The following is a 27,239-nucleotide window of genomic DNA, read 5'->3' as shown; positions in this document are numbered from 1 at the left end:
CTAAAGTCTGGAGGTAACAGGTGAGGAGAGAACAATAAATTCAAAATATTAAGAAAGAACTAGGGTATGTCCTTTCAAGTTCTGGGGTTTCTCTATTCATTGATACTTCATATGTGGCACAAACAGAAGAATAGGTTTACAGGTCAAGCAGCTGCTCCAGGTTTCTAAAGACAGGGGCTTCCCCCCCCAGTTTCATCAAAAGAAACCAGACTAGGAAAGCAAGCTGCTTTCGACTTCCAGCACTTCGTCTTTAGGCAAGGACTCAGTCTGCAAGCGTGAGGGTGAATTTAAAGAGGAGCATGCTTCCTCCTCACTCACTGCCTCCCCTCACATTGCTAAGTGCTCTGGAAAGGAACTTCTTAAGCAGTGTAGTGGATGTAGGTGGCAAGGTGTTGGCACTGAGGCACTGCAGAGTTGCCTCTTATGTGAAGAGACCCAGGCTATCCCATGTGAAATGAAACTGCTTCCAGGCAGCTCAGATGGATTGCAGGACACAGTTGAGAACTTCAGCCAAGATGGTAGCACCTCTGAGAAAATGTGTTTAAGAAAGAGCAAAACACTGCAGAGAGGGAAGACAAACATGAAGGTCAGTGAAGCAGGAGAGGAAAGTGGTACTCCAGGCACAAGAGCAAAGATATCCCTAGAACCTGTGGAAAGGACTCCACTGGAGCATATGGATATTTCCTGAAGGAACTACATCATCTAAAGAGCCCGTGCAGGAGCAGGTTTTATTGTGAAGGACTGCAGTGCATAGGAAGGGCCCACAATGGGGCAGGGAGACAGTGTGAGGAGGAAAGAGCAGCAGAGGAGCTCTTATGGACTGACCACAACCCCTATTCCCCGTTCCCCTGCATCACTCAAAGCAGAGCAGAAGGTAGAAAAGTTGGGAACAAAGAAGTGTAGGTGAGCCTGGCAGTAAGGGTGGCTGAGGCAGGGGGAAGTTGTTGTTTTAGTTTTTATCTTTTTTTTCTTACCACCCTACTCAATTTCTAATTGACAATAATTTTCCCCAATTAGAGTCACTTTTGCCCATGACAATAGTTGGTAAATGATGTCCCAGTCTTTATCTACAAGCTCTTCCATCTTATTTTCTCCCCTTCTGCTGTTGAGGAGGGGCAAGAGAGCATCTGTGTGGGCATATAGCAGCAGGCAAGGGTCAACCCACCACAAGATGTTGCATACATCTGTTTAAAAGAAACTTAAAATCCACTGGTTCACATTAAGCATTTGCCAGAACAGAATTTCAGATCAGCATCTGCTTAAAGCTTGCAGACAATTTTTTTCTATTTTAGAGCTTTTAAGGAAGAATTTTGTACTTTTTCCTATTTATAAAACCCAACACAGTTAAGGATGTCCAGGATCCATTTACTATCTGTATATTATTTGCAGAATTACAGAGAAAAAGAATTTTTACATGGAAAAATATAATATTAAAAACCTCACATACAGAGTCAAAACATAGCAACAAAAGGCTGCTCACAGAATTAACATCCAGTTTTTCTGTCACCAGTTGAGATGAAACTCTTTTAGGGTGAGTCTTCAACTCCCCATAAAGGAGATATGCATTAAAAACAGTAATGTCTAAAACAACATTATTTAATCCTTAGTCAGGCACCTGAAGATTTTCCTTGGAGCACCTCCTGAAATCAGCAGTCTGAGAAATCCAGTTTCACAGAGGCACCAGGGACGGCGTTTCTGCAAGCGTCCTCCGAGCAGCAAGCCGCAGACATTTGGGGCAGCCTCCAGCCTTGAAGCATGCTTTGTGAAAGCATGTTTTGCACTCTATGTTTATACATACAAGTGGTTTAACATTGAGGAAGAAAAAAAAAAAAAAAAAACAACAACCCACAACAAAACAAACCACAAATTAAAAATTTACTCAATAGCTATATTCCTTGAAGGATGTTCTGTCTTGTTCAGCCAAGTATAAAAGTAAACAGAAGCCAGGACAATAACCGTGGCTGAAATAACTAACTATTTTGGTAAGATTCCCAGGATTTACCATGAGTGTCAGCAAGATCTAACAGCAGTGCATCACTGTCTCAGGTTCTCTCTCATGTGTAGGACTAAAAAATAGCCTTCCCCTTTAGCCATAATTATGTTCAGGCAAGTCCTTGGTTTTGCTCCCTGAGTTCACTGACGTAAGACAGCTGGCAACAGGCTGTTTTTCAAAGGTACACGCTACAAGCTGTGCCAGGGGAGGTTTAGGCTGCATATTAGGAAATATTTCCTCACTGAAAGGGTTATCAAACACTGGAATGATCTGCCCAGGGGTGTTTAAAAACAGCATGTGGACCTGGTGCTTAAGGATATGGTTTAGCATTGACCGTGCCATGCCAGGTCAAAGGTTGGACTAAATGATCTTGATGATCTCCTCCAACCAAATACATTCTGTGATTCTATCTGTGGTTTTCAAATAGGCATGCTTTCAGGCAAGCAAGTTCTCAATGTTTTCTTAAAATAAGTCTGAAAAGGCTTTTTTCTTTGGTTGGGTTTTGGATTTGGTTTTGGGTTTGTTTTGGTCTGGTCATTTTTGTTGGGTTTTTGTGTGGTTGGTTTTGGTTGGGGCTGTTTTGTTTTGGTCTTTGGTTTGGGTTCGATATATTCCTGTGGGGTTTTGTTTTGGGTTTTTGCTTATTTGGGGTTTTTTTTGTGTTTTTTTTTGTTGTTGTTGTTGTTGCTGTTGTTTTGGGGTGAGGGGGGTTTGTTGTTTGTTCGGTATTGTTTTGTTTGTTTATTTTTCCTGTTGTGTTTGGGTTCTGGAGGGGTTTTTTTGTGTAGTTTTTTCTGTTTTCTGGTTTTTGATTGGGGTTTTTGGGGGGTTGGGTTTTGGGTTCTTTTGTTGTTGCTTTTTGTTTTAAATACACCAACGTCGTCCCCCCCCAAGGAAGAAAGACAAATGTTTAGTCTGGAACATACCTGTGCACCTTTTGCATTTGGCAGTCTGATATGGAAAGAGCAGATCTGCACTCTGACAGAATTCACAGATAAACCCCTTCGCTTGACAGAGCTACAACGAAACAAGGACAGCAAAAGAGTTGATTTAATCTACGAAAACATTATTTGGGAATGTCAGCAGTGACAATGTCCCTTTTCCTTACCTCACAACCATCCACATGTGAGGTGGAGCTCTTCAGGATATCTTTAAGAAGGGGCAATAACTGCCCTCGTTTGATCTTCACCAGATCATCCAGCGAGAAGAGGTGCAGCTCCTCTGTCAGATGGCTGGGGACCTGTTCAAATTGTTTCAGTGTGCTGCAAAGAGAAAGGAAAACAAACAAACAAAGCAAGTTACAAAAAAAACCATGTTTTTAAGTATCTTTGAAAGATAAGCCTCTCTCACTTCTCTAGTGATTGTAAAAGGCAAGTTCATGCTAAGGTCCTACCTTCTCTCCCAGTTTGAGATCACATTAACATAAAATCATAGAATATAGAATCAGTCAGGATTGAAAGGGACCAGAAGGATCATCTAGTTCCAACCCCCCTGCCATGGGCAGGGACACTTCACACTAGATCAGGCTGAATGAAATGAAGTGTTTAGAATTTAGAATAAAATGTCTGCTTTAAATGTGCATTCTTCAGGCTTTGGACTTGCCATGCACAGCTATTCCAGCAATTCTTAATGTGTCAAGGGCTCCTTCCTACCTCGGGAACAGTAAGGTGAGGTCCCACATAGTATCTAATGTGCTAAGCTAGGGTTACTTACTAGTAAGCAAGTTCTGCTATCAGAATTTTTTCTAATGATCACATTAACTCACTTAAAACTGCACTCAAGTGTCTTTGGAAGAAGGTTCTAAAAGCACCTTTGGTATGTTTTAAGAAGCTATTTTTCAAGTGTGATCATAGCCCATACCTTTCACCAAATCTGCAGGTTTGCAATAGCTTCTTTAAGTGAAATAGCTGTTCTTGTACCTCCTAAAAGATGAAGGCAAAAAACAAAACCATTTTTAAATGAAAAGCAATTGCATTTATAAGTGAAGAAACCACTACTGAGTTAGAATACCCCTGTCAGTACCTCGAGCAACTCCTAGAACAGGAAATCCACACTCGAGCACAGAATTAAAAAAATGTATTTTCTAGTGCATGAAAGGCCAAGGAAAGCAGAGGCTACAAGGGAAGCAATTCCTAATAATACAAATGGTTCCATGTCAGCACACCAAGATGCTAGACCCAAACCTGTGTAGGAACAGCTAAGTGTTTCTTTAGCCAAGAAGAAAGCACACAGTAACTTGCAATCTTCAGCAGAGCGCCCTTTCTTAAGCTGTAGGAGGCACAGCCAAGGGCAGTGTCTTTAATGGCCCACAAAATTAAGGAGTCAATCAAAACTTGAGGAGCTAAATACTTACTGAAGGAACCTATCTCCCCTCCATGAACTAAAACTGGAAACCAATAAGGAAACTTCTCCCAAATACAAGGGGAAAATGAGACCTTTGGCGTAGATTGGCAGCTTCTCCCTCCCCCCTTCCTCATCTGAGGGGAGAGAGGGCAATTCCCAGAAGTGGTGATGGAACAAGTCTAAGTTTTGAGAAACCAGATCTGCCTTCTCACAAACACACACCGCAAAGGACAACCTGCCCTAAGGAGTTCTTCCCCAAAATCTCAGACCCACAAGTCCCAGTGAAAAAAGGCCCCACTTACCCTCACCCTGTCCATTTCTTTACTTTTTGTGTAGAGGCCTTTGTTGATAGATGCCACGTTGAAAATTGGGTGCTGCCAGATGCTATCCAGCAGGTGCTTGGAGAAGTTGCATACGTAGTATTTTTTGAAGTCCCACTTCAACAGTACTCGGGCAGGAATGAAAGACTGGGCATAGCTATGGCAGCAGGCACAGAAATATTTGCCCAGGTAGTCACAATAGCGGAGTCTCCTAATATATTCTGCAGGCAGAAGGAAAAGAAACAGAATCTTTCTAATAGTTACAGGACATAGCTCTTGTCTCTATGCCTGTTCTGTCTGAAGAGTGAGGGGTATGGGGTTTTGGTTTTGTTGGTGGTGGGTTTTTTTGTGGTTTTGTTTGTTTTGTTTTATTTTTGTTTTGTTGGTTTTTTTTTTTGGTGGGGGGGTTATTTGTTTTGGGTTGGTTTTATTCCTTTGTTTTAGTGGGGTTTTTTGTTTGGTTATATTGGGTTTGGGGTTTTTTTAGTACTTTGGTCTTTTGGTGGAGTTTTTTGGTATTGTTGTTGTGGGGATTTTTTGGGTTTTTTTTTCATTTGTTTGTTTTTTAATAAGGGTTTTTATTAGTGTGGTAAACATAGGCACAAGGTCTGTACTTTGCATTAGAAGAGAAAAATTTCCTCATTTCCACATCTGTCAAACTGGACTGATTGTATTTCTCACCATAAGATCTCAGAGAAGCCATTGTTGCTTCACTTGCAAACAAAAGAGACAACACACAACAAAACAATTCCATGAAATGGAAAAGACAAGCTGGTCTTGGGGTTACATTTATATATTTTTATATACATTTATATACTTTTTCATACAAAGACGTCTGTGGGGTTTTCAGAGTTACCTCAGCACCTCAGATTTGCTTGAGTTAATGTGCCACTGTTGATACTTTACAGGCCATCACAAACACTGCTGTTTTGTGAGCAGACCCAGAACAAGTCTTGAAAGCCACTTCAAAGATTTCTTCAGCATGGTCTGGCTGTCAGACCTGTAAGCCATCATGCTTTCAAACAGTTCTCAGAAAGTGCCACAAAGAAAACACAAGCAGGATTGAGATCAAGATTTAAAGTTTTAAGATGATATCCTAAAAGAACAAACCCACACATTCCATAAGCTTTGCATAAAGCTTTCAGAAAGTCCTTAAAAAGAGACTTTTGGAAATGTGTAAATTGGCATAGAGAAAGAATTCTTGAAAGAAACCATTGGAAGATGTAAATACAGCACTTTCCAGCCTACAAGCTTGATTTTCTACTAACTTTTCCCATTTTGTTCTTGACTGTCATGAATTTTTGTTGTATATGAGAAGGACATCTGTCAAATATTGTATTCTGTCTGCAGTGAGAAATTGCAGGCAATGGCAAGGTCCCACTTCCTATTTTATTGTTGTAGGCATGTCCAACAATGAGATTTTCCTTCTAGTTCAGATAATTTCACAATTCTTGTACATCTGTTTTGGTGAAAATTATAGCCTGGTTGCTAGTAATTGATTTATTAGTGGTTTTCCCTTTTATTAATACTTACTGCTTTCTATTGGGGTTCCACAACCAACACATGTAAAGTTTTGGGCAGCCACCACTGCATCTCTCCTGCATACAGAGCGTATAGTTAGACCCTTCAGCAAACAAAGGAGTTTAGTTAGCATTCTCCCAAAGTGCAAGACAGCTACACTGGCACCAGTGAAAATGTCCCAATTGGAGCCAACTCCTATTCCTCCACATAAAGAAAGGGGTTCTGGAATGAGATGCAAGTTATTATTTTAGTGGGAGTCTCCAAGCTATTCTGCAGAAGTTATATCATCAATTACTACTTCTAAATGTGGTTTCTCAAGACAATTAAATTCCTTTCCATTTCTTAAGCTACCAGCAATATCAAGAGGGAAAGAGGAGGGCAAAGTCCACATCTGCAACTGAAAAAGCAACTAGACCTGCATCGACTCAGGGAATTAGCCAGTTTGCCTATTGTGTGCAGAGCAAGACAGCAGTTCCCTTAAACGTGACCTGTTTTCTCCCTGCTTCCTGAAAACCTACTACCCACAAAACATCAACAGGGAAGTGGGGAAACTCTGAAGAATATTCTCCAGGTAGTCTTGCAAAATGAAAGTTTTTAGGAGTCCAGCTATGCTCACTGGCACCGTAAGACCAAAGGGTATGTGTGTTATCGCATGTAAAGTGCACATGCCATGTTAATTGGGAGAGTGAAGCTGGTGACAGACACTGCAGAAAGCTGTGCCATGAACTAGCTCTGTTAAACCTCCCAGGCTTCTTCTACCAACTTCAGCAGGATTTAGACAAATCCCTATGATGTACTAAACAACAGTGCTCAGATCCCTTAGACTTACTTGACTGAAGGGTGAATATTAAATATAATTTGTGATCTTGGTGGAGACCAGCCAGAAGATCCTCTTAACTTGGATATGATCTTTATTTCTTCAGCCAGATTCAAACTGGACTCAAGCTCCCTTGGAATATCTTCCTTCGGCACAGACTATCGGGAAAGACAAATTCATGAAGATGAGCAGACCATCATCTGGACATATGTTAAATGCCATGAAACATCTCCTTTAGTACCCTAGGATTTCAAAGCTCAGTTTTTCACTTCTGCATAGTCAAAATCCCTCAAATGAGTCCCAGAAAAACATTACATGCTAGTTGTTCAAAGCTGGACTTCTTAAGTGTACTGAAGATTGAAGAGAGATTTTCTAAAAAGGCATCTAAAGTGAACTAATAAACTCTAAATACTCATCTGTATTATTTTAATTCTTTTTTTTTACATGCAGCTTCCCCTTTCCCTAGCAGTGAAGCAGCTGCAGTGAAACAATGATTATTTGGGGAACTGAATAAAGAGTCCACTGTTTTCAGCTCAGACTCACTCTCTGCTTAGATGAGCTCAGGCAAGCAGACAGTCGAACTGTAGGCTCTGTCTGCAACCAGTGTTTTCTGAAAGCTCTGCACAACTCCTGGGCTGTTGCTTCAGCAGAATTGCTGCCTGCTTCAAAAGCTGATCTGAAAGTAAAACAAACAAACAAACAAAAAACCAGTCAGTGAAAAATAGCAGCATGTCATCATCACCTCTGCTGCTTCTTCTACACCCCTGAAAAGGTTTCTCTCGTTCCTTCTACCTTATCACTTTGCTTTGATACACCCAGGCCCTTGCAGAGCCACAGCCACCAGCCTCCAAGCAAGACTCTAGGACCAGAGAAACGCTTTGTAGCACCAAGTGCCACAGACATTTGCTGTCCAGCAGCATTCCTTCACCGTCCCTAGGAGGACCAAAGTTACCACTCCCACACCTTCCCCGCCCCAGCCAGAAGCGTCACCAGACAGCTGGTCCAACAGAAAAGGTAGTGTGACTGGCTATTATAGTAACCATGCACAGCATTACCTTTCATCTGGGGTGACAGGCAGATTTTCAAGGTCTTCAAGTTCTGCAGTAAAGGAGAAAGTTTTATCAGGCCATCTAAGAAACAAAGCTTCTGTTACTCAGCACTGTTTTAAATCTAACTTCTGTGCTACCACAATGTGAGTTTCAAATATATCCATCTTTACGACACCCTTGCTGGATGTGGGAAACTAACCTCAGCCCTGGATGTAAAACAGGCAGGAGTCATCTTATTTCCTCCACAGATCTGACCTGCACTGGTGAAAAGTACACCTTAACAGCTATGCTCTTATCATCACCATCAGTCTCCCTTCAAGAGCAGGAGAATCAGTGAAGAGAGACAAAAGTGCCTACCAGCCCAAGTCCAGCCAGAAGACACTAGACATAAATAATAGAGAACCAACAGAGTGCACATGAATATTTTTTTGGACACTGACAGATATTTAGAGACACCAGTCAAAAACATGCCAGCTAAGGCCATGAACAAGCTCCTAGCAGGTGAGGTGAATGGAATGAAAGCACACAGCTCTTCATCGTGCTTATATAAACAAAAGATGTTTATGCACAGATGGTAGCATTAATTCTGTTCTCAAAACAAATGCTTTTCCATTTATACATGTCAAGATAACTCCTGCTACTAGAAATTAAGTTTTAGGAGCCAATTCATAATTTTTAAGATTAGGAAATGAAGAAGTTAAAAAGTAAGTGAATATCTAAAGCCAAAGGGAACAATAAATTATTTGTTAACAGGAAAAGATAGGATAGAGGGTAAAATTTTGCTTAGGCTAATTTAATGGTTTCTGTTTCTGCTTACATAAAAATCAGAACCTTCTCTTCAGGACATCCCAAAGAAACTTGGGATGCCCTGAGGAGAAGTAGAACGTTGATGACTATAAAGGGTGTGGTGGTTTTAAGGCTATACCTTTAACTTTCCTTCACAGAGTTCGAGCAGAAAAGTGAAAGAATGTAAATAAATCACAACTGGGTGTAAGAAAGCAAAATAATGATTATTCTAAACACTTCCATTGGAGAGAGAGAAACATTTAAGAGTCAGTACTCAAAGTACAGGCATTCTCTCAGTCTGTCTGTCTGGTGTTTCTCTGCTAGGCAGTCTGTGTTTCTCTTCTGTGCTTTGTTCTTCACAGATAACGTACTGGCATGCTGACCTTGACAAGCTAAGTTTAACAACCTCTCTGCTTCTTGGCTTTCTTCCCCTTTGCTGCTAGCTCTGGGAAGGGGGAGGAGGGGGGAAAAAGCAGGGCCCCTCTGCAGCCAGGGGGCTTTGTTGTGTTTTTCTGTTAAGTGTACATATTTGTAAGTGTTGTGAATGATGTATATTTGTACATATTCGTTGCATTTCATTATAGATTGTATCTTTGCTTGTAAAATACAGCTTCATTTGCTTCTGAACTGAGCTAGTCTGGAGTTGTTAATGTGGGATGGGAATTCCAGCCCACCACACTACAACAAAGGGACAGACATTCTGCTCTAGTCCCAAAGCACAGAGAGGGTTGCCTAAAATCTAATCAACCTCTTTAATTAGGAAATTGTAATGTCCTAAATTCTCTCAAACAATGCTGATAGAACTGGATAAGGTTCTGTCAGTTTCACACTTTGCTCACCCACTTTTCATTTGGTTTAATCCACAATTTCAGTCCCTGTATTGTGTTTGTGAGGTTTTGTTTGCAGCAGGGGCTACATGGATGGCTTCTACAAGAAGCTGCTAGAAGCTTCCCCTGTCTCTGACAGAGCCAATGACAGACCTCCTGCTGGCCAAGTTTGAGCCCATCAGCAATGATGGTAGTGCCTCTATAATAGCATATTAAAGAAGGAGGAAAAAACCAAAACTTCACAGCAGCAGCCAGAGAGAGGAGTGAGAATATGTGAGTGAGAAGAAAAGCTCTGCATAAACCAAGATTGGTGAAAGAGGGGGGATGAGGTGCTCCAGACACCAGAGCAAATTCCCTTGCAGCCTGTGAAGATCATGGTGACGCAGGCTGGCTCCCTACAGCCTAATGAGGTTAATGGTGGAGCAAATATCCACCTGCAGCTTGTGGAAAACCCCCATGCCAGAGCAAGTGGATGCTCAAAGAAGTTGCACTCTTATGAAAAGCCCACAGTGGAGCAGTGGCTCTGGCTGAACCTGTGGAGGCCATGCAGAAGGAGGCTCACTGGCAGGACTTGTCACCCTGTGGAGAAACCCACACTGGAGCAGAGCATGAATAACTGTAGCCAGTGGGGAAGACTCACACTGCAGAAGTTTGTGGAGAACTATTTCCTGTGGGAGGGACTCCACACTGAAACAGAGGAAGAGTGTGAAGAGTCCTGCCCCCTCTCAGGAAGAGGAGCTGCAGAGACAGCTGTAATGAACTGACCACAACCCCAGTTCTTCTGTGCTGCTGATCAGGGAGAACGTAGAAATCGGGAGTGAGGTTGAGCCCAGGAAGAAGCCAGGGGAAGGCTGGTTTTAAAATTATGGTTTGTTTATCATTATCATATTCTGATTTGCTTGGCAATTAATTGATTTCCTCAAGTCAAGTCTGTTTTGCCCATGCTGGTAAGCAGGGAGTGATCCCCCTTGTCCTTATCTCAATCTACAAGCTGTTCATTATAATCTCTCTGCCCTGTCCAGTTGAGGAGGGGGAGTGATACAACAGTTTTAGTGGACACCTGGCATCCAGACAGGGTCAGCCCACCACACCCTTAAAGCTACAAAGATACTCTTTTCTAGAAAGGAAATCCTGCAACAGTCAGGTATTTCTGCATCTGTTCTCATAAGGAGTCATGCATACATTGTTCCTTCCATTTTGTCACATTACTTCTCCTAAAATAGCAGCCACTAAGTCAACAACTTTTCCAAATCATGCAATAGATTCAAATGAACAACTGAGTTGTTTCTGCAATTATGATGTTAAGGTCTTACCAATAATTACATATTCATCCTCTGAGTCACTGTGGCAACAAAATCTGCTGACCTCATGATGTGATGGTAAATGCACTGGTGAGCTGACAGGCAGCAGAGCAGAGCCTGTTTAGAACAAAGACAACACCAATTAATGTTTATACTAGACACCAGTTTATAATATGAACACCAGTTTCTGTTTCTAATATCAATATACCAAAACTTTAGCCTGTATTTACAGAGCTATTTATTTATTTTATACACATATGCAGAAAGACAGTCCTTGGGAGTCTGTCATACAGCACATATCAGTTTCTTATGAAGAAGCTTCCAGAGACCAAAGGCTTTATCAGCTGTCTCTTTCCTCCTCTCACACAAATATACCAGTCATTTTTTCCCAGAAGTTATGTCATTTAGACTACAGACCTAAGTCCATCACTAAGGTCCATATTACTCAAGAGAATAAAGTCTTCTTTAAAATGCATGTGCTGACTCAAGCATTACAGTCCCAAGAGTGTTTATTACTATCTTGCCTCAAACTGTATGTGATGAATACTTTGGGCAGTTTCACTCAAATCAATTGCATGGTCTGATCTGCCTGCTGCATAAGAAGTAAGCAAGGAAGGAAGAAAGCCAGGCTTCACTTTGTGCAAAAAAGGATTTAAGCAGGGAGAAAAGCAGAGAGCTAGAGGCACGCTCCATAGGGAGTTGTGCTTGGCATCTTGTGGTGGCTTGAAAATTCTCCCCCACCATTAAATTGCCAGACCAGCTCAGTTGGAAGCAAACAAAGCTGTGTTTACAAGCAAAACTACAATCTACAATGGAATGCAATGAATATGTACAAAATATACAGTATTTACAATATTTACAGGTATTTACAATTTATAAACATCACAAGAACCCCCATGAACAAACCAGGGGAGCCAGCAACAGCTTCCCCCTCCCTGCTCCCTGCCCTCCTGTACACGATAGAGGAGAGAAAACAGCAGAGAGTTGTTTGTTAGTACTTAGCCAAAACAAAAGAACACAGCCAAGGTCAGCAAAGAGCCAGCAGAACCATCAGCCAGAGCAAGGAAGCCAAAAAGAGAGAAAGTTAGACTATACAGACCAACTTTGTTAGTATTCTGTCCAGTGGGATCGTTTAGAACTTATCATTATTTTCCTTTCTACACCCAATGGTGATTTATTTACATTCTACTACTTTCTGTTCAAGATCTGTGGAAAATTTTCAAGGCTCAGCCTGAAACTACCACACATCTGACACTTCAACCTCACATTTCCTTTGTCAGATGTGACCATTCACAAAGAATAATTTGATCCACAAAGAAAACACTTGTGGTGTAATGAGGAACACAGCTCTCAAGAGATTCAAAGAAGGTAACAGGGAATTTAATTCTAAGCAATGCCTGAATTAATTTAGTATTTTCTTTCTCAGAAATAATCAGCAAATGCTGTCAGATAAGGTTGCATTATAGACTGAGTAACTTGCCTTCGTAACCACTGTCTGAAGAGGCCACAGAAGAATCAGACTTCTTCACTCCAGGGTAAGAAGAAAACTCTGAATCGGTGTGATAGCTGCCATCCGATCCACTTGTTTCCTCCATACCCCAGGACTCTGCTTGTTGTCTTAGGATATTACATTTCATTCTTTCTAGTGATGCTATAATCATGTCTGCAATAAAAAAGTGTGCGTTTTCCTGGCCACAAGATGGGAACACTCATTAGTACATGGCGTATTTGATATTTACTTGAGATGAAGTGAAAAAAAATGTTCTTCCCCCTCCCCCTGGTACTTTTTCAACTCAAGAAATGAAAACGTAAGGCTATGTCACCTTTCATTTAAACACACACACACAAAAAAAAAAAAAAAAAAAAAAAAAAAAAAAAAAAAAAAAAACAAACACCCCAAGGGCAATTCAGTGACAGCATGTAAAAGGCAATTGCCAGATAATTGTCTCATCCTTGATTAAAACATACCACGTACTTTTATCTTACCTATCTATTAGATAAAAGGAAACTTGATTACATGCCTAATTGATGAATATGTATGCATTTCAGGGACAGAGTCTTCTAGTTACACTGCATCATTTAGTTTGCAAGTGCGAATCTATGTAACCTATTAATAGGATTTAAATTTCAAGTCAGTGTGTACAAGCAGTTTTGCAGGCATACTAGCTTGAATGGGGGCAGAAGTGACAAGTTTTGAAGGGACTGGGGGTAGTACAAAAGCTACTAAGATGCTTTCATGTGTTAAGAGTTAAGGCAGTGAAGCAGAATCATAGAATTGTCAGGGTTGGAAGGAACCTCAAGGATCATCTAGTTCCAATTCCCCTGCATGGACACCTCACACTAGATCAGGTTGCCTAGAGCTACATGCAGCCTGGTCTATAAAACCTCCAGGGATGGGGCTTCTACCACCTCCCTGGGCAACCTGTTCCAGTGTCTCACCACCCTGATGGTGAAGAACTTCCTAACGTTCAATCTGAATCTACCCATTTCTAGTTTTGTTCCATGCCCCCATGTCCTATCACTTCCTGACACCCTAAAAAGTCCCTCCCCAGCTTTCTTGTAGCCTCCTTCAGATACTGGAAGGTCACAATAAGGTCTCCTGGGAGCCTTCTCTTCTCCAGACTGAACAGTCCCAACTCTTTCAGTCTGTCCTCATAGGAGAGGTGCTCCAGCCCTCTGATCATCCTCTGGCCCTTCCCTGGACACGTTCTAGCACATCTATGTCTGGTGGGGTCTCAGAGTAGAGTAGAGAGGGAGAATCACCTCCCTTGACCTGCTGCCTATGCTTCTCTTGATGCAGCCCAGGATGTGATTGGTTTTCTGGGCTGCAAGCGCACACTGGTAGCCCATGTTGAGCTTCTCATCCACCAGCACCCTCAAGTCCTTTTCTTAAGGGCTGCTCTCAAGCAGGGAACATGCAGTGAGATAGCTCACACAATCAGCTCCAGGCTGCACAGAAAATCTGGTATAAGGGTAAGTGGGAACCTAAACTTCACAGGTTTTGAAATAAAAGGTAGCCCTTTCAAAGCTTCTCCATGGTGTCTCCCCACCAAACACCCCTTCCCATGGTATCTCCTACCGCCTTGCCTACCCAGATCACCCATTACTCTTGTAACATCACCTCCAGCACCACTAAGACATCCAGACAAACCTGAGGATCCCTGCCCTGAGGTTATTCCTGTATTTCATGCTTCCTGTGGTGTAGCAGCATCTCACCAGCCCCACTTGCCCAGGCTCAGGTCAAATGTGAATGCATCATGGAGAAATTGGTGCACTCAAGTGCGTGAATGAAAACCAGAGATGCCCACCCTGGATACTCTCCTGGTCTCCTCTCAACCACATGTGTTTGCATTGTGCAAAGCTAAATCTCCATTGAAACACATGGTGCTATTTAAGGCTAGAGAGCCTGAGTGCAAATTACAGCTTGATAAAGAGTGGCTTATGTGCAGAAGGTTGTGAAACTCAGTGTCAGTATTCACGACATCTCTTACAACCTCTATGGGAAGCATGAAGAAAGACATCAATGCTTAGAAACAGCTAAATCTTAAGAAGCACAACTGATACGACTGCTTTCTTACTGTCCACAGCTCAGTGCATTTAGAAGAGGTTAATCTCAACATCAGAGAAAACTCACGAGTCTCTGTAAGTGTTTGAAGAAACTTTTCTCTTTCCCCTAACACTAATTAGCATCACTTGCTTGGTGCAGTTTCTCCAGAGAACTTTCAGTGAACTTCAGGACATGCCATTTAGCAAAGGAAAGAATTAAACATTTTTTTTGAAACTTTTTGCAAGATAAAGAAGACACCTCCCACTTTGAAGATCAAATGCCTGTATGGTTCTGGTTAACCTCAAGTTAGTGGCAGAACACAACACACGGGCATGCTTTGCTGATAAAGCAATACCGAGTGTATCTGAAAGAGCTGTATTGCAAAATCATGGAACAGGATACAGGCAGTCCTGCATTCAGTGTGACTATCAGCTTTCAACTCTGCCTCCTGATTGGTCCATTACACTACAAAAAAGTTCCAACTCAACTGTTGCACACAAACCAAACCTTCTCATTTCTCTTCCTTTCCGCTCGCATCAGTGGACAGTCCCTCCACGTTATCTGGCCCACGATTACAACTCTCACCCTTGCTGACACTACATGTTCCTTACTGTTCAGTCTCCTAAATTTCAAAGAGATTATTTCCCAGCCTAAAAAGTGCTTTGAGTGTTGGGGTTTTGGTTTGGTTTTGGTTAGCTTTTTTGGGTTTGTCTGCTGTTTTGTTTGATTTTTGTTTTGTTTTTTAAAGGCTTCCTCACTCATAAGGGACTGTGCTGTTGCTATCTTTTAACCTGTAATCACATCAGTCCCAAATCATCTGCACAGGAGAAGTACCTTCACAGTGCTCAGACTGTGGTTTCTGATCGGGGTATATACTCACTGGATTTCTTGTGACTGAGAGCAAATTACTTTTGTTTTGGTTCCCACATTACAGACCGAGAAACATCGTCTCCTTTCTGAAACACCTTTCACAAAAAGCAACATTAAAAGCTAGTTCACAAGTTTGTTGGGTTTTGCTGTGTGATTTGTTGGGTGTTTTTGTTTTGTTTTATTTTAATGCACTTTAGGGACATTGAGAGCTTCTAATCAAACTTGCAACTTGCCACCAGCAAAAGCAGTGCTGTGCACAAAGATCATTACTTCTTGGGCCCATGACATGGGACTACAGATCAGAGGGGAAAAAAAACCCAAGCAAACAAACACACACAATCAAAAAAGCAACCCACAAACCAAAACAAAGACAGAAACCCAACCAAACAAACCAACCAAGCCAAACTCTTTGGAATTAAATCCTTCTCACTGCAACAGTGCAATAACTACTTGAAATATTAACTCCTCTTTTCCAGTTATTAGAAAATATTAACGTTTAGCACACAGTTACGTGTGACAGCATTATGTTCTAATCCTTATCTCTGAGATCTGTTTATCAGCTCAAATGGACTGCCTATCTGGCAACATAACTAGGACCATTTGGACCCCTATGCAAATAAGAAACCATAAGAAACTGCTTGAATGACTGCAGGTGTTGCAGTCACTGTGCTTGTAATTCGTGTTGTAATTCTTTTACAGCAATCTCACATGCTCATCATAAACACACACACAACCTCTCCCCATCTTCTGATAGTAAAAGCATGAGCTAAATCCCGTCTGTATGCATGTAGCTGCAACAAATTCTATCTAACATATTCTATCATCACTTTAAAGTGATTAGAATAATCTTACAAGTTTGATCTTGAGGAATGTGAGGGAAAACATTGGAATGAAAAGCAGACATGTATAGTGTTCTAATTTAATTACTGGATTAAGTATAAAAATAAAGAATTGGGCGTTTGTGGTTTGTAGATTCACTCACAGAGAAGAAGAAGAGGGAAAATATAGGATTTCTAGACATTAGTCCATCTATCAGAAAGCTCTGTTATTGATTAAACATCCTGCCATTTGGGTTTGCCACTATTAAAATAAAAAATAAAACCACATTGTAACCTCTTGTAACAATCTTGACCTCACCTTCTCTACGTCTTCTGGAAGCACGCAGATATCCTGCAGAGAACGATTCAACGGTATAGCATTTATGTTCAAAGAAGAGGTAGGACCTGAGGGTGCAACAAGAATTTTTATTAGTTGTTTCTTTCTCTGCAGCTCCCAGGACGTGTGCAGGGTGAATTCCAGAAAGCAAAGCAAAACATTCTTTCCCAAAACCAAACTCTATTGGAGCTGGACGTTGTGGTGAAGTTAAGAAAAAGGAGAGAAAAATGTGAAGAACAAGCTGGCATTTGAACTACCCTGGCAACCTGAAACATGAGCATCAGCTACCAGGAAGACAGTTTAAAAATGTGTGGTGACCACAGCTTTGCACACCTAACACAATTCCTCTCTCCCAGCTACAGCTGAGATGCTGGGGACAACCACAGCGAGAACCGTCTGGCTGGGATTACAGTCATGCTCTGCAGTTTGCAACACAGCCAGATAACGCTGCTCTCTGCTTATTCACAACAGCTGGAAGAAAACAGAAATACCACGGCTGTCTGGCCATGCAGAGCGATCCATCAACCTGTATTTTATGCCTACAGCAAGTCTGGAAAAAAACTTTGCTGTTAGGTTTCCATACCTCAAGGAAATCTCCCTCTTATTTCCAAATGTAACCCATACTGCATGGCAATGTGTTCAGCTAGGGTGGACGCATTAGCCACAGCACTCACTGCTTCCCAGAACAGCAGTTTTATTTTCCTGGCAGTTGCTACGGAGTATGATGAGCACATGAAACAAAATTCACCTCTTTTTCCCCTGCTAAGAACTTTTCACTATGCATCAGAGCACGCATCTAATTTTCTTTACATATACCATGGACTGTTATATACATGTATATATACTTATATATTCAATCTTCTTCCCCAGAGAACCGAAGGTGCGAGATCATACTTTGAAAACAAAACATGAGGGCACTAACAACCACAGCTACAATGAATTTGCTTGGAAGGATGACAAAGATCATATAATGTCTACGAATGTACACACTAATGAGTTATGAAAGGAAATGACTCCTGTTTTGTACACTGACTGGTGTTTGTTTACTACCTCTTCTTTGGCCTTATACCCAAGCAATTACCATTCCAGTGGTAATGTTTACAGGATAAAGTACACCATATCTAAATGCCATATAACTTTGTTGCAGATTAAAATGTGTTAATCAAAGACTCTTTGGGGTTTTTTTCCTTGGCTTTTTTGTTGTTCTTGTGGTTTTTAATAAATAAAAATAATGTACCTAAATCTGTTTAAAAGTCAGAGAGGATAAAGAGGTTCCACAAAATATGAGTAATTTGTGAAAACTGTTTCTGCAACTAAAAGCCACTGACTCTCAGGCCTAGTTTAAATTATTTGTGTTGCCTTACTTACAGAAACCATGTCACATTACCCTGAGCATTTGTGACATCAGGCTGGAAAGTCAACACTGTGCTCAAGCACAACACCACAGAACTAGTGAGGTTTGTACAGAATTACCGATGTCTCTAGTGTGTATACCATGGAGGAAAAGAGGAAAGGCTGACAATCTGACTTTTCAAGATAGAATTAATCACCTAATTAAGTCACTTTCATGCCTATTCATCTTACTAGATAATAAGTATGTGAGGAATACAGGTCTTAAAACAAGTGTTAAAGGCTCTACAGTTTGATAAAAGCCTACATTCTCAAACAGTTAAAATAACAATCATTACTCTCCAAACTAAATCTAATAAGCAGGAATAAGGAATTGGGGATATTAGCCCTTCCTCTTTAAGATGCAAGATGCAATTCATCTTAAACATTTTGAAACCTAATGGGAGCTTTCTCTTTTGCTAATCTCTTGCATCCCACTTATATCTTTAAATTAAAAGAATGTGGGAAGGAGCATGGGGAAGCAGACCAGTGCATCCAGCAGTGGGAGGCATCTCTGGAACTGACACAAAAAATAAGCTGGTTGCTCTTCTCCTGAGCACTGTTGCCTGAAGGCAGCTGGGGCTGTGCACAGAGCCCCAGAAAGAAAGTGACCTTCATGCCCACAGAGGTCAAAAGCACAAAGAAGACCTGTGAATTGCCAGTGACACATCAACCACAGAAAAGCCAACAGGAAACACCAGGTTCAGTTATAGGCTCTTCAGCAAAAATGACAGAGCCTTTTCAGAAGGTTACATGAGGCCACAGGAGAATGGTGCATAAAAGTATGAGCAAAACCTTACAGGAGTCTCACAGGACCAGCAGAAAATTCTGATGGGGAAAAAAAAAAAAGTGTTATTTATTCTGATTTAAGTATGTAATTTTCATGTATCTTGTGCATCATCAATTCTTCTGCAAGAAATGAAAGTGAGAAACCACCACCTTGGAGACAGAAATGGAAAGGATGACAAGTCGGGAGATGCTCTTGTGTAATTCCCGACTTCAAATTAGTTCTTTTATTTCTTCTTTTTGCCATTTGCTATTCCTCATTCTTATAACCTTGCACAGCTCCAGGAAGAACGAGAAATCACTCCCCCAGACCTAGGCTACCCATCTGTGAGTTAAATGGCTGGAAGCAACAAGTAACAGTGAAACACAGACATTTTCAATTTCTTTGGAACAGACCAAAGCCTAAGAGAGACAAAGCCCACCACACTGCAGAGCGTTTAACAGGATCGTGGGTCCCAGGAGGAGTAATTGTTTGTCAAATCAAGAACACTACTTCTTCAGTCACCTGGCTGCTGTATTCCTCCGCTCATGCCAAAAGATCAAGTCATGCACGACTTATTTGTTCTTACACATGTGCCTCACAGTCCCTGCTGACACAGAGAGCCTGGACTATGCTACCCAGACCTGGCTACCCCAACCTGTACAACTGGTCTCAGCCAGCTCCAACCACTGGGTGTGGTTTCCTTCTCAAATGCATGGAGCCAGCACCCAGTAGAAGGAAGCAGCCATAATCGTCGCCATGTTAACTGTTGACGACAGCCTATCCAGGATGACAAAGGTATTATTAAGAGCTCCCAGTCCTGCAATGACACGTGCCTATTTGAAAGCTTACTCCCAGCTTCAGGCCTTGGAAGAGCTCTGAGTGAATAGCTGGAAGGTCAAGAGCTTGGAAGTGGAGATAAACAGAGCGTCACCACTAGGACTAATACTGACCATAAGTAGAAGGAAACAAACAACCCAAACCCCAGTCTTCATCATTTTTATGTAGAATACAAAATGGCAGGCTGACTGTGCCCTGTTTTATGCTCCTTTCCAGTAGAAAATCAGGCCTCAGTAGCTCTATCTTTCCAAAGCTCAGTATCTACTATGAATAAGCCCTTCGATACTGATCTCATTCTTTATCAATAAAATAAAAGTGCTTCACCTTGCTGTACCCAAGGCTGTTCATATCAATATTAGGTATTAAATACAAGGGGATTCTCTGCTGTCCCTGCTGAGGGGCACAGGACCTGGCCTGCAGCCCAGGAAAGCTCATGGAGGTACACCCCTGAGGCCAAGACAGCCGTTCCATCACCAATCTTGGGGGGACTGCACTGAGTGTCCCCACTGGTCCTTGCCTAAGGGCCTGCACTTCCCTGAGCCTCCTGCCACTGCAGGAACAGGAGGTTCCCTTCGCTGGCAGTCCTCAAATCTACATCTCTTCACAGACAATAGGCAAGATATCCACATAGTCAGAAACTGGTGAGGGGTATAAAGACCCTGATCCATATCAGATGGACCTCAGAGATAGTGGGTGCACTTGTGAATGGGAAGAGAATAAAAATACTGCTCTGGCACAAGCTCATTTAGACATGATGGGAACAGATATTAATACCCTGCCTTCAAAATTCCAGAATCAAAAGAGTCTCTCGCCTCCTACTCAGGTCATGCACAGGATGTCCCAGGGAGCCCACACACACCAATGAATCACCACCAAACACTAAGAACCATACTATTGGCTTTCAGGAGAAGAGTAACAGCAAAGACAAGACAAAGCTGGTAGAAGCCACATCAAGTAGATGTTCTACACTGCTCACAGCTCAGGGATTTTTGCATAGTACAGAAGCATTCCTACATCACGAGACAGACAACCAGTGCAAGCATGAGTGTCCCCTATTTTACTCAGTCCAACACTGTTTCTCCTTTGCTTTTGATCTTTCTCTTTTTATTTTGAATGACAGCATTTAGCTAATTCAGTGCAGATGACACCAACTTGGGTGGTCATGCTGATGGAAGGCTCTGCAAAGAGATCTGGACAAGCTGGATAGATGTGCTGAAGCCAATGACATGAGATTCAACAAGGTCAAGTATGGAGTGCTACACTTGGGCCACTCCTACCCCATGCAATGTTACAGGCTTGGGAAGGAGTGGCTGGAGAGCACTTCAGCAGAGAAGGACCTGGGAGTGTTGATTGATGGCCACCAGAATAGGAGCCAGCAGTGTGCTCAAGTGGCCAAGACAGCCAATGGGATCCAATGGCATCCATCAGAAATAGCATGGCCAAAACTGTAGGGATGTGACTCTTCCCCTCTACTTGGCACTGGTGAGGCCACACCTTGTATACTGTGTTCAGTTTGGGCATTCAGGTGCCAGAAAGTGTCAAAGGAGAGCAAGCTAAGGTGGTGAAGGGCCTTGAACACAAGTCTGATGAGGAATCGCTGAGGGTACTGGGGTTGTTTAGCCTTTGGAAGAGGAAGCTGAGGGGAGACCTCATTGCCCTCCACAATTACCTCAGAAAAGGCTGGAGTGAGGTGGGGGCTGGTCTCTTCTCACATGCAACAAGCAATGGGACAAGAGGAAATGGGTTTGAGTTGTGCCAAGGGAGGTTCAGGTGGGATATTAGGAAAAGTTTCCTCATACAAAGGGTTATATGACATTAAAGTGGGCTACCTAGGGTGGTGGTGGAGTCACCATTCCTGGAGGTATTTAAAAGACGCGTGGCTGTGGTGCTGAGAGATGTGGTTTAGTGGTAGTAGCTTAGCAGTAGTGGTGGGATTGTAAACTCTAGGCGAGTGGTTGGATTTGGTGATCTCAGCAGTTCAATGTACGTCTCTAATTCACAATCACCATTAACAAGGCCCATTTCTGTTTCAGTTGTCTTTCCTAGTGCACAAACCTTAGAAAAAAACCGGACCTGTAAAGTTACCTGTTTGGTTGACTGTCTCTGACTGGGAAAGTCCATTGGGAGAATTGCTGTCACTGTTGCTGATGGGTGCAGGCTCCAAAGCATCAGGGTATTTCAACATATCTTCTGCTCTGCCAACAGTTGAATTAGACAGAAACGTTGTGAAAGTCGAGTCTTGTTCGGTGGAGGTGTAACGTTCTTTTCCAGAACACACAACAGCTGATGTGACGGTGCCTCCCGTTAGCGTCACCTGGGTAAAGCAGTTCTGCTTCAGAGGGGACATGTCTGAAAGAGTGAAACCATTCAAGGAGGAAGTAGCAGGATCTCCATCTGAGTAACGGGGACAAAAGAAAGCATCTGGTGAAGGCTTAGAGGAATCCAAGTCGGTGTTGTCCCAACACGCCCGGTGCCTTGTAAACCGAATGTCTGTCTGTGTACAGGCAACAGTGTGCTGTGCAGAATCGCTGTCATCATGGCTATCCCCATCGCTGCTTTCTTCCCACCGTTCCGCATCACTGTCCAGGTGCTCAGCTCCCTGCATCGTGGTCTGCTCCAGCACCACAGAGGGCTTCAAACCAGATGCATTTAAAACGGATACGAGAATGTCTTTAATAGCTTCAGCACTGCCTGGGTATGATCCAAAACTTCCAGCATGTCCAATCACTGCTGGCCTTGAGTACTCTTCTGTTCAAAAAAGGGAGGAAATCAAGAGATTAGAAAGCAATCCTTAGAAGAAAAGAAAATACAAAAAATTAATTTATAACACGAATAACACACACGTTGTTTTTAACATGGGTGAGAAGAAAGAAGAACTGAATTGACACACCACTCTCTGCTGCCTCTTCCTGCAGAAAAAGCTTTTGCTTTCTGCAGTTAGAAAGTATTTCTGTCGTTGATCAGGCTAGGTAATAAACCAGCAGTAAAGTAATGTTGCTGCTTGTTAGGACTTCAATGGCAACAGATTGTCAGCATACTCAAAACGATCACTGGTCTATGAAACTGGATGAGATACAGTAACCAGTACAGCTACTGGTGCTATTGTCGTAAAAATAGGTCACATTATAGCAAGTATCTTTATATCAGGAAGAGAAAAAAAATACACAGTAACAGAAGGTCAAGTGCATATGTGTTTAAGTTCAGTGAGACACTCCCCACGTGGAAATGGCTCAAGTAACCTTCAGTCTGTTACTCATAGAGGTGGCAACAGCTACGTGAGCCCATAAAGTTAGCTCTGTCACACCGAATTCACTATCAAGCCTCTGAAAGACTCAAAGTACTTTGTGACAAGGTCCTATATGACCTACTGCAAAATCATAGTTCAATAATGGAAAAACTACTTTTAGTGGCAAACATGGCAACATTAGCTTAATATAGAAATGCACACTGCTACCGGCAGCTATTTGAGGTATGAGACTTCGATTTATTCTTGAACGAAAAGCCTCATAGGAACAGCCAAGCAATGGACACAAAGCCTGTTTAAGAAGAAACGATTGACCACATCACAATTAAGTCAACGACTGTCTCCTTTGGGGAAGATTAGTCGGTTGTAAAATTCTAAGAATTGATACAATTAAGATTCATTTCCAGGGCAAAGAACTGGTTACAACCATGAGCAATGTTAAACGCTGCTAGTAAAAACAAAACCAAACAAACAAACAAAAAATGGGCAAGTCTTTCAGACTGCAGACTTTACCCAGAGGTTGCTCTCCTTGAGCATATCTCAAAGGAAAACATTAAGCATCTCCACAAGATACTCACCTGGAAGTCAGCATGCATTCAAACTGCATGATAAGAAAGTTTGCTAATGAAAGGATCAAAACAAATGCAAACCCCCCATACTTTGGAAAGCAAAGAGCAGTTCTCATCAAGAGAAATCTGAAAAAAATTAAGAACATCACAGGCAATGCCGTCCTAGTAAAACCAGGTCAAAGTTAGCTGAAGAGTTCATCAATAATTACAATCAGCCATCTGCCACTTACAAAGACAAAGCTCTTGAAGAAGTAGCAACAAAACTACACATTCTAGTGGCTGCACGAGCAAGCTGGCCAACATAGCCAGCCATGGCAGTGTAAGGGTGGGTATAGGAAAACAAGACACCTGATTTTGAAAGCAACATATTTCGGTCTTTTCAGGAAAAGAAAGCAATTTTGGTAGCTACTCATATTTCATTGTACAAGAATACCTTAACTAGGATTGCAAATAGCATCTCTTCTGTGCAAGACATTTAGTTTTGTTATCTTCAACTCTTCTGCTCTGCCCTTCCATTGTGAAGTCCCCCTGCCTTTCCATCCCCTCTCAACATTCATCATCTCCACTACTCCAGAATCATGAAGCGCTAATCATATAACCATGCTGCTAAATATATGTTTTTAGTGGAGATGTTCTTAGTTTAAAAAAAAAAAAAACAAACTAACTTACTACTCCAGAAATAGGTTGGTTCAAACAAAAACAAACCTACCAAAGAAAAAACCAAACCACGAAAACAAACAAACAAACAAAACCAAAAACAACCAAAACCCAATCCATAGCGAGAACAACGCTCAAGTTCAGTTTTGCAATCAGTAATCATGTGAGTGATTATGGCAATCTGTTAATGTCTTAGAAACTGTTTATTGAATGAACACAAAGTTAACCTGCCAATCTGAACAGCTGAGCACTCAAAATTACAGTGTAACTAAAATGGCCAAAGTACCATTTTAAAGGCAAGAAACCCCATACTTTAAATTGTATAATATATTTTGAAATAGTCCCATCTTCAAAGCCAATAAGCAAGATTTTTCTCTCCATCCTGATTATACTTCTTTAGTACACATAAACATTGATAGCTTCTGCTATTATATTAGCATCACAAAGCTCCCCAGAGGGACACATTTTAGAACAAATTGGCATACCTGACAGAATGGAGATTTGAGGTGTGGGAGCAAGGCAGCTAAGCCTCACTGAAGGATTTGAAGAATACGTCGACTCCGTGAAAGCCACTTTTAGGCTTTTGTGGTTTAACTAGGACAAGAACATACAGACAGTCAATTTGGTTATGAGACGACAGCACTCTGGTAATAATACCCCCAGTCTCACAGTCATACCAGCAGGAATACTGTGCAAAGACAGTAACCTAAACACTGCCTGTATTTCTGGTTGTCTGAAAGTCTCTGCAGAATCATGCACTGTCTGGAAAGCTCTGGCATCTCAATTCTGCATCTCACATTTCACTCTAGAAGGTAGCCGACCAAAAGAAACTCTCCACAGTAGGAGAATTAAATATGCGCATAAGGCATATACAGGACAAAATGTTAAATCAGATGTCTAGATCTGTCAAAACAGCAGCAATGGAGTAGAAAAGACTTCAAGCATGGGCCTGTTTAGATGTGTACAGTCTGTGAGCTAAGTCTCTGAGACCCTGACTCCACAAGTGTCTGACGCATGAGCTGCTTGACCTCCCAGCCATATCAACTGGGAGCAAGTGTGGTCACATAGTCACATCTAATTTGACAGAACATGGTATACATGGTTCATATCAGCATCGTGGCTGGCCCAACATAAAGCAAGAGGTGACAGAGACTACACTTGACCTGGTATACTGGTCAAATACCAGCTGACCAATATTCTGAATGCATTTGAACTGACTGAGCAGGTTTGTCCCAGATCAGCATTTTGTTTTGTGCAGTCATGATACTTCTGCTTTGGAATGTCTAATCCCAAAGCTGGGTTTACCATATTGTCAAACCAGCGTAAGCTCAACCAGGGCAAGCAGTTTAGCAGAGGCACCAAAAAGGTGAATTCCAACTAGGGAGTAAAATACACTTAGGCTGGCAAAGAAACAGGTCTCCTCCCCACACTCAAAAATTACTTGTGAGGGTCACGTATTTGTCTCCTGCTCCCTCACACGTCTTGGAGCTGCAGACCAGGGAAAGCAAAGGGGTGCCCAGCTCCAACAGATGCAACACTAAAAGGCACTTAACCAAAGCACATCTCATGTCTTTTCCCCACTCACAGACATCAGTGGGATGTCTCCACACAGAAACATCCTCTGGATGCCTCTTACCCTGCCCTGCACTCTGTGATCCCTTAGAAGGGGAAGAGAGTTAAAAGGTGTGCCAGACACCCTGTGCTCCCCACAGGGTCCCATGGGAGAACAAGGTGACTCAGAACAGATCTAGACCAGATATGCTTCACACTTACGGAAAGCAGAAGAAATTAAAACCCAGAAAGAATTTCCCTTTTAACTGCAGAATAACATTTCAGATCTACGTCTTAGGATGCAAGTATCACAGCTGCCTGACACTGGAGTGAATGCAAGTACTTCTTTGGTGTGTAAATAAGTGTAAATATTGACTGTTAAGTGTTAAGTGTTAAGAGTTCTCAAAGAACTCTCCCATCTCTTAGCAGAAGCAGCCGTGTGTTCTGAGAATTCAGATAAAACATTCCCATTTACTTTCCACATATTATGATTTCAGCTATATCACAGACTGGAAAAAGAGCTCCTTTAGTATTTAACTATCACATTAAAACAAATTTTATATATATATATATATATATAAAGCATGCAATTAAAGAGCATTTAGAAGCAAATATGACAGGAGAGATGCATGAAAGTACCAAAATATGTTGCCATAACCAAAAAAACCACTCTGACATCGTTCATAGCATAAAAGCGTCAGCCCTACCCCCCAATACTGGGGCTGTATTTCCAATATTAACTCCGTAATGAAACCGTCAGTATTTAAAAATATTTACTGCAACCACTAATAACTGAAAGCTATTTTCTGAAAGAAGTCATGTTCATGTCTTCTCCATTCGCTGCCCACCTAACGAAAACGCTGACACAACCTTTGGATGCCTTCCTCGCCTTACCTCTTCAGAGCAGGGGTGCTTGAAGACTTCTGCTCCGCTGTAGCTGGCTAGAGCTACTGCCCGGAGAGACATGATGGGAAAACGTTCATGTTTTGTTGTTGTTAAGTACCTGGAAGCAACAAAGAATTACAATCATCAGCACATCAACCGCGACTCTTTTTGTTTTGCAGACTCTGCACTTAATACTCCGGACTGTCTTGAGTCTGCTGATGAGTTTACCGAAGAGCAGAGGTCGGCAAGAATGGAAATTTGTGTTAGAACCTAGTTTAGATTTTTTTTTTAAAAAGACACACAACGGAAAAGAAATGCCTAACAAAGGCAGAAAAGGAACATATTGACTTTCTGTACCCCACAGTTTGCAGTAAAGGAAAGAGACACCGTGGAACCGACAGCAACGAAGCCCCCGCGCTCCGGCTCCGTCGCAGCGAGGCTGCTTTCCCCACTGGTGCCAGCCAGGGAAAGGCACAAGCGATGGACAAAGCCCGGCGTTGTCATCCCAGCACAGCGCTGAGCAGCCGCACTCCCTTTCACACACGGCTCTGGGAAGCTTTTAACGCCAAGCGAGGCACAGAGACACTCCGCCGCCCGAACGCCTGCCGGCCCAGGAACACGCACCGTGCACCCTGCGAGACACCGACCGACCTCTCGCCCGGCCCCGGCTCCCCGGACCCACCTGCATGCACAGCATCCAGCTCCTCGCACTCCTGCCCGCCGGGGCTCACCGTGGCTCCCGCCGCTGAAGCAGCAGCGCCAACGCCGGTTCGCCCGGTGTTGGGGAGCGGAGTTCCGCCCGCGGGAGG

General features: G+C 42.3%; 1 protein-coding gene across 1 annotated transcript; it reads right to left on the bottom strand.

Annotated features, from left to right (window-relative positions):
- Positions 1–1,669: 1,669 nt before the first annotated feature.
- Positions 1,670–26,511, bottom strand: RUBCNL (rubicon like autophagy enhancer). The gene is made up of 15 exons (XM_054386863.1): positions 26,440–26,511; positions 24,480–24,588; positions 21,610–22,272; positions 16,512–16,597; positions 12,438–12,645; positions 10,970–11,074; positions 8,050–8,092; positions 7,538–7,670; positions 7,007–7,152; positions 6,190–6,254; positions 4,639–4,877; positions 3,854–3,915; positions 3,102–3,255; positions 2,920–3,010; positions 1,670–1,782 (listed from the first exon to the last, which is right to left on the bottom strand). The coding sequence occupies exons 1-15, from the start codon at positions 26,509–26,511 to the stop codon at positions 1,670–1,672; spliced, it is 2,289 nt and encodes a 762-aa protein (XP_054242838.1).
- Positions 26,512–27,239: the final 728 nt, after the last annotated feature.

The sequence above is a fragment of the Indicator indicator genome, chromosome 1 (genome assembly GCF_027791375.1).
Source record: "Indicator indicator isolate 239-I01 chromosome 1, UM_Iind_1.1, whole genome shotgun sequence".
Classification (NCBI taxonomy): Eukaryota; Metazoa; Chordata; class Aves; order Piciformes; family Indicatoridae; genus Indicator; species Indicator indicator.
This window is presented reverse-complemented; position numbering and strand designations above follow the sequence as displayed.

Excerpts from the sequence above, each read along its gene's own strand:
- RUBCNL (XM_054386863.1), bottom strand. The coding sequence starts at position 26,511 with ATGTCTCTCCGGGCAGTAGCTCTAGCCAGCTACAGCGGAGCAGAAGTC. Across the intron at positions 8,093-10,969 it reads GGATGAATATGTAATTATTG|AACTTGAAGACCTTGAAAAT; the intron begins GTAAGACCTTAA and ends CCTTTACTGCAG. Across the intron at positions 7,153-7,537 it reads TGAGCTCATCTAAGCAGAGA|TCTGTGCCGAAGGAAGATAT; the intron begins GTGAGTCTGAGC and ends CTTTCCCGATAG.